Source organism: Oncorhynchus tshawytscha, linkage group LG31 (assembly GCF_018296145.1).
Source record: "Oncorhynchus tshawytscha isolate Ot180627B linkage group LG31, Otsh_v2.0, whole genome shotgun sequence".
Lineage (NCBI taxonomy): Eukaryota > Metazoa > Chordata > Actinopteri > Salmoniformes > Salmonidae > Oncorhynchus > Oncorhynchus tshawytscha.
The window spans coordinates 2,062,924-2,071,073 of NC_056459.1; the positions used below are offsets into that span (position 1 = coordinate 2,062,924).

The following is an 8,150-nucleotide window of genomic DNA, read 5'->3' on the forward strand; positions in this document are numbered from 1 at the left end:
CATAGCTTCACATTTGTTTTGTTTGTTTAGTGTTCTTCTTGTAATAAAAGAAGAATGTATTCTTATCACGCTGCGCCTTGGTCTCCTCGTTATGATGAACGTGACAGAATAACCCACCATAACAGGACCAAGCAGCGTGAAAAGGAGGAGCAGCATGGACTTGGGAGGAGATTTTGGATGGAAAAGGATCCTGGACATGGGATGGAGCAGAATCTTGGACGCAGCCTGGGGAGTATAGCTGTTCTAAGGAGGAGAAATACCGGAGAATAGAGGAACGGCGACGATATGAGCGTACACGGCTAGCACGGAAGCTCAAGAGGAAGCCCAAAGATTTTTTGGGGGGAGGGACACGAGGAGATTTGCTGAGTCAGGTAGGAGAGCGTGTAACTGGTCAGGCACCGTGTTATGCAGATATGCGCACGGTATCTCCAGTGCTCTATTCTAGCCCGGTGCGCTCTATTCCAGCTCCTCACGTTTGCCGGGCTAGAATGGGCATCCAGCCAGGATGTATTGAGCCAGCTCTATGTTCTGGATCTCCAATGCGTCTCCACGGTCCAGTGTATCCTGTGCCTCCTCCCCGCACTCATCCTGAAGTGCGTGTCACTAGCCCAGTACCACCAGTGCCAACACCACGCACCAGGCCTCCAGTGCGCCTCCAGGGTCCAGTATGCCCTGTTCCTGCTCCTCACACTCGCCCTGAGGTGCGTGTCCCCAGTCTGGTACCACCAGCGCCGGAACCACGCACCAGGCCTACAGTGCTCCTCGGCAGTCCTGAGCGTCCGGCGACAGTACCTAGTCTAGAGCGTCCGGCGACAGTTCACAGACCAACGTCCAACGACGGTCCCCGGCCTGGGGTCTCCAGCGACGGTCCCCGGCCTGGGGTCTCCAGCGACGGTCCCCGGCCTGGGGTCTCCAGCGACGGTCCCCGGCCTGGGGTCTCCAGCGACGGTCCCCGGCCTGGGGTCTCCAGCGACGGTCCCCGGCCTGGGGTCTCCAGCGACGGTCCCCGGCCTGGGGTCTCCAGCGACGGTCCCCGGCCTGGGGTCTCCAGCGACGGTCCCCGGCTCGGGGTCTCCAGCGACGGTCCCCGGCTCGGGGTCTCCAGCGACGGTCCCCGGCTCGGGGTCTCCAGCGACGGTCCCCGGCTCGGGGTCTCCAGCGACGGTCCCCGGCCCGGGGTCTCCAGCGACGGTCCCCGGCCCGGGGTCTCCAGCGACGGTCCCGGCCCGGGTCTCCAGCGACGGTCCCCAGTCCCAGAACATCCGGTGATGATCCAACCAGCGAGGGTCCCCAGCCCGGGGCCTACGGCGAGGATCCGCAGTCCAGAGCCTCCAACGATGATCCACGGATCTGTGCTTCAAGAGCAGACTCAGAGTGAAGAAGGGGGGCGGCGTCCAGAACCAGAGCCGCCACCGAGGTTAGATACCCACCCAGACCCTCCCATATAGGTTTAGGTTTGCCAGGAGTCCGCACCTTTGGGGGGGGTACTTTCACGCCCAGACCTTAGTTATCTTTGTTTTCTTTATTAATTTGGTTAGGTCAGGGTGTGACAAGGGTGGTATGTGTGTTGTTGTCTTGTCTAGGGTTTTTGTATTTCTATGGGGTTTTGGTATTGTCTAGGTAATGTAGGTCTATGGTGGCCTGAATTGGTTCCCAATCAGAGACAGCTGTTTATCGTTGTCTCTGATTGGGGATCGTATTTAGGTTGCCATTTTGGTTTTGTGGGTTATTGTCTATGTGTAGTTGCATGTCAGCACTCGTGCTTCACGTTCGTTTTGTTTGTTTAGTGTTCGTGTAATAAAAGAATGTATTCTTATCACGTGTATTCTTATCAACTTATCAATGTATTCTTATGACAAACGTGACAGTCACACAGTTATGCCACATTTCTGAACTCTTTATAGTGCATAACATACGGTTATAGATGATTTGTGACACTTATGTAGTGTTTATGAAGCCTTTAAACGCTGCACGTCATTTAAAGTGGCCCTTCATATTAAATTGTCAAACATTGTGTCATCTTGATAATGTTGTCTTGAAAATGTATTGGGGCCTGTTAAACAAGACTGAAAACATTCATACATGTTTCTATGATTTGGTGTTTCATATTGTGTAAGGATCGACGTTGGAGATGAGAAGCAGGTACAGGGAGTGAACATTTAATGACCACGGACAGGAACAGAATACGGACAGCGTCTGAACAGGGGAAATGGAAACAACAATAATGCTGACACGGGGATGAAACAGCGGAAACAGATAGATATAGGGAAGGCAATCAAACCATGAAGGAGTCCAGGTGAGTCCAATGAGCGCTGATGCGCATAATGATGGCGACAGGTGTGCTTAATGAAAGGCAGCCTGGCACCCTCGAGCACCAAGGAGGGAGAGCGGGAGTAGACATGACAGTATACCCCTCCCCTAGGGGCGCCTGGGCGGGCTTGATGGGCCGGCCCAGGCATGGGCACTGGACAAAAGCCGACTGTGGCGTAGAAGCCCGACAAGCTGGCTGGGATGTGGGAGCCTGACGAGCTAACTGAGGCATGGGAGCCTGACGATCCCATTGAGGCATGGGAGCTCGACAGCCCGGCCGAGGCGTGGGTGCCTGATGGGCCGGCTGAGGGATGACATGGGATGGGAGCCTGCTGATGCGTAGTAGCCTGACGAGCCGGCTAACACATGATGTGGGATGGGAGCCTGCTGACCCAACCGGGGAAAGGAAAGTTCTCGAGCCGGCTAAGGCGTGAAAGCCCGACGAGCCAGTTAAGCCACCATTTGCGGCGGCAGCACCCGGACCCGACGTCACCAACAAAACAAAAATCTCCCTGATGCTTCGTATAGTGGTGTCAGCATTCTGTAAGCATCGATGCTGGAGACGAGAAGCAGGTTCAGGGAGTGAACATTTAATAACCAAAATAATCCAAACGTGAAAGAGTCCAATTGAAGCTGATGGTGACAGCTGTGCGTAATGAAAGGCAGCCTGGCGCGCACTTGAGCTTCAGAGAGGTAGAGCGGGAGCAGGTGTGACAAATTGTGAATAGTGTGACTGACTTAGTTTCTCTAGCCATGCAGAGTCATCGTTTTGCACCATTCCTTCAATAGTGGTCCTTGACATTCACACAATAAGTTCCCATCTGGGGTGTTTGGACAACACATTGTTTTTCTAAATGTCTCTATCGCCAGATTCGGTATTGAACATCACCAAAGTAATCAGATCCACATGCTACTGATGTTTGTTTTACGGGAGGCAATTTTTTGTGTTATGCTGAGGGCGGGGAGCCTGAGTCATCCGTAAACATACACAGATCAATGGCTAGCGTTTTTTAATGAGATTCCTCACATGAAATGTGGCAACAGAATGGTCCAGAATAGTCCATGGCAACGTAAAGTAAAGAGACAACATTATGGGCTCACTGGGGGTAACCAATGTTTTCTGCTTGTAGTCAGTAGGTCAGCTTGCTTTTGCAGGGAAGGGGACATTGTACTTGCTACAGCACTGTAGAGTCTACCACCAACATTGTTAGTGTTAAACTCAACACTTACTCTTAAATAATCAATCCCAGATTTTGATTCATGTAAACTTTTGTCAATGTGTTTTTACAGATTTAATCAACTTTCTTTCTACACTGAACAAAAATATAAACGCAACATGTAATGTGTTGGTCCCATTTTTCATTAGCTGAAATACAAAATCCCAGAAATTTCCATATGCCCAAAAAGCCTATTTCTCCCAAATGTTGTGAACAAATTTGTTTACATCTGTGTAAGTGAGCATTTCTCCTTTGCCAAGATAATCCATCCACCTGATAGGTGTGGCATATCATTAAACAGCATGATCATCACAAAGGTGCACCTTGTGCTGGGGACACCTTTCTTGCTGACAAAGACTAAGAAACTTAATGTGGTGCTCTCAATTTAAGATTATGCTAAAAGTAAACTATGCACCTTGTATGTATCAGAAAATGCCATGATGTATATTGTACCTATACCTCAATAGAGTTAAAGATGTTAATCAAATTGAAGCTGAGTCCTAATATGGTACATTATCCACACTGAAGCACAGAGCTTCAATCTTATTGATTTGGAATACTGCAAGGTCTCTTTCAACAGATAGCGAGTCTTCTCTTCACAAAAGCCCCAGCTCTCATAGTACATACCTTATTCATATCTGAAAGATGGGCTTGGAAACCGTCTGTTGGTGATGTACTGTATTACACAGATTAAACTGTAGCACTGAGGTGAACCTTTTGGAAACTGAATAGCCATCCATTTTTTCTAAATACCCTATTATGACAGTTCAAGAAAAGGTGATTTAATGCAGCTGAATATAAATGTTATAACTCTAATGACAAGTATCTGCTCTTGCCAAGTTACTCATGAAGTCGTATCACATTGAAATACACCCCTGTCCTCAAAGACACATTATAGGTTCAGTGTATCTGTGTTTCTATGACACACACATGTGAGAACTCTACTCCTTCATTTAGCCAACACTCAGATCCTATTTCTTTATTAATAGCAGTCAATCAGCTGTCCAAACACATTAACTTTGTCTCGACAACTTAATGGCTCAGATTCAGAGGGAAGTTTTGTACTGTACTCTGTAGCCAAAATAAAATAGCTTCACTATTTTCAAAATTCTAGTGATTTGTCTTCGAGATCCCTGTACATGTTATGGAATACCTCTTTAGTTATTTAGTTTAATTTATTGGTTGCTTATGTGGAACGAAGTTTTACTGTTTCACATTCAGCTGTGGCGACCATTTCAAATTATTTGGACCACAAAGACTTCCATGATAACACCTCTGGGGTTTGTCCTCTGAGACCAGCCAAACACTGCAAGGCACACCCAGTCACTCTTCTTGTGGAGGGAACTGAACGAAAAACACTGAGTGGAAGTGACTGTGTCAGTGCTGGGTCACACAGGGAAGGGTTGCCCCGCACAACCTCAAATGAACAAGCACCACACCATTGTTTGGAGGAAATCTCACATTTCCAGGTTGCTTTTCCAGGCCCCGCTGTAGCGGGAGCGAGCTAACACCGCAGATCCAGTGTTCGGTCAGAGGGAATTCCTCTGTAAGCTTGTGCGCTTGGCTTCCACTGCCAGGCTCCAGGGGTCTACCCCTCACCCATTTCCTATATGGCTGATCTCTGGTGGAGCAGTGAGACATCCTGAGCCTGTTGCTAGATCTGAGTCATGGAGGACCCGCTGCTGAGGCAGTTAGATGCTTAGTACCAGATATTACCCTATTCCCAATATAGTGTAATACTTTTGACCAGGGCCCCAAAAAATAAATCAAGACATTTTAGAGCTCCTCAATCAGGCGTCTGTCTAAATTTAAAAAGTGCCTTGTACCATTGACCCATTACCCTATCATCGTCATGGGAAAATAATGTATTGTTTTTATTCAGATACTGAAGCTATAACTATAACACAGATGAAGGAATGTGTTCTTATAAGTAATAAAGGGGAATAGCTTATTCTAATACAAAGGAGACCCTTTCTTACTATAAACTCTTGGTTTTTCAGATGTTACCAGATTGTGAAATATTGCCAGACTCCTCTATAGAGCTGATGAGGCTTGCCAAAAAACAGCACTGGAAGGGTGAGCGGTTCATGGTGGCCTCCTCAATCCCGATGGCTGCCTTTGCCATCTTCTTCTTGATCAGAAGGCCCACACTGGCACATTATTGTTTATTTATCTCCAGTTGGTCCCTTTGGTGTTTGGTCACTTCCACCTATCAGCCAAAGAACACAGCTGATTAAAGGGGACAGGGCTCTTCAAGTGTGGGAACACTGAAAGAGTGGCGGTAGGCAGGAAAAGGGGAGAGAAGTGCATTTAGATCTTTTGTAGAGGGCAAGAAGCTGTATCCCCTCTAAACCAAACAGTCTGAGACTGCTGTTCATCTGCGTTAACATGGCTCCATGTATTTTGCGCTGTTTGAACAAATGAATATTTTTCACACTGAACTCATTGAACGTATTATGACATATTACCTGCTAAAACACCTATAGCTCTCAAATACTATGAACTCTACCGGAGATGCTTTGATGTAGATTGTGAGATATTGACATCTTCCTTCTCCTTTCTTCACAGTTAATGAGATCATCAGGAACGATCTCTCCAGCATCTCCGTCCACAGTCATGCGTAACACCACTTTCATTATGGACACAGAAGGACTGAGGGGGAAGAAAGAGGAAAATACCATACCAATAATTTTTACAATCTGCATGCAGTCTGCCCAAAAAACAACTATGTGAAACATACAAGAGATTCAGCATCCTGAAGATCAGAATCCAATGTGTGCCTTTCAGAAGGTTCCGTTTCAGAAGATTTTCCAATGTACAGAAATGGAAAATTAAATTAAATGGCTGATCTCTCTGCTCTCTGCTTTTCAGTTGACCAAGGAGTGTTTTTTAACTTCTGTCTGCAGATATTGTAAATTATTGAATGCCTAAGTGTTTGTTTTGTGTACAGAGCTTCAGATTGCATTCTTGGCTTTACAATGAGATAATTTCAAACAACAGAAGTGCCTTTGACTGGAAATAAATAAGACTATAGGGAAACTTACCAAATTTGAGGTCACGTTTTTTCATTCATGGTGAGAATTAAACACTCGTTCACACTCACCACTGATAGCTTTACTTGCATGTTACATTTGACTTTTGATCTGTTTTGTACCGCTTTGTATGTTTGTGACTTGAGTCATCTCTTCAAGTGGCCTAAGGACTGAGAAATGGCATCTACATTGAGTCCTTGAGTATAGTGAATTAAAAGCACATGCCTTGAAAAAACAGAGACCTCAATCTGTGCAGGTGTATATTTATTTTAAGGAAATAAAACTATGGAAATGTGTTGCTAAGACGATTTTGAAGATATTCAACCAAGCTAGTGCCTTTTGGAAAGCCACAATTTCATCTAAAGTACCAGTGCTGAATCTGTCCTGTTAGAACAATGGAATGTTTGCATTTCATATTCATGATTAGCTAATGGTCAGTTTGTAACACTGTTGCTTACAGGCTAATGCTTGATTTGCAGATGCTTCATATGGTTTCCATATGCTAATTAAAATGTATTGCCTTTACATAGTTCTTACATAGTTGTGTAGTTCTTGTCTACAAGATACTAAGGGAAAGAATTTTGCTTGAAAAATAAGTGAATGGGAAAGAGCAACTGCAGCAGGTTTTCTCCACCCTGAAACTCTGTTTTGTTAGGTTTGTTTTGCTTGTACAGACAGTGGGGGGAGCTGATAATACGTACATTAGCAATAATTATTTCATTGATATGAACGGAAGGAATCATCACACTTTGGTTAAATTGTCAATTAAATTGTCAATAAAATAATACCTTGATACCTATGCAATATGCAGGTATAGCGTTTATCTCTCAAAGAATGTATGCATTTAAGATTGTAATAGGAAAAGCTTTGTCTCTTCTGCACAACTATTTAATCCAAAGAATAGGTAACAATTGTGAAAAACAATACATTCTCATGTTGGAGATCAAAAACCTCCAAGATTAATGTATGTATTTATTCTTATAGAATGTACTCTGTTTATTCAAGTGTTTCATATTGCTCCTCATATTACCAAATGGTTAACTGTATAATGCACTACAATACCAATATTCTGTTTGTAGAATGCACTATAGCTAGACTGAATACGTTAAACTTTTTTTTTTGCTTTATACTTCCAGCTTTGATTGTATCTTTAGCTAGCACAAGTTCCCTTATTAGAACTGCATATGTTTATGTGTATTTATTTTAAGTCTTAATCCACAAACTTAAAAGCCATAGAGCCATGTTTACTGAAAAATGACTATTATATTGTTCAGATATGTAGATTAATTGTTCAAAGCTTTTTTTGTGGGCTCCTATTCTGCTTCATGTACTGTCAATAAATAGTATTTTTTTTTATTATACGACTATAGACTCAATTATTTGCATCAAATAATGTGCATTCGTGTAGTTTAGCCTTTACAAAGTTATATTTAGTTAATTCATTATGCACTCATAGTCATATTTAGTATACAGTACCAGTCAAAAGTTTGGACACACCTACTCATTCAAGGGTTGTTCTTTATTTGTACTTTTTTCTACATTGTAGAATAATAATGAAGACATCAAACCTATGCAATAACACATATGGAAT

General features: G+C 44.2%; 1 protein-coding gene across 4 annotated transcripts in view; it reads left to right on the forward strand.

Annotated features, from left to right (window-relative positions):
* The window catches only part of LOC112230033 (nuclear factor of activated T-cells, cytoplasmic 1), a 68,336-nt gene extending 60,420 nt beyond the window's left edge, over positions 1-7,916 (forward strand). For all 4 annotated transcript variants that reach the window (XM_024396259.2, XM_024396258.2, XM_024396260.2 and 1 more), the window contains one exon: positions 6,096-7,916. In XM_024396259.2, the coding sequence (XP_024252027.1) occupies positions 6,096-6,151 (56 nt within the window). In that variant the 3' untranslated portion in view covers positions 6,152-7,916. The remainder of the gene's footprint in view (positions 1-6,095) is intronic.
* Positions 7,917-8,150: the final 234 nt, after the last annotated feature.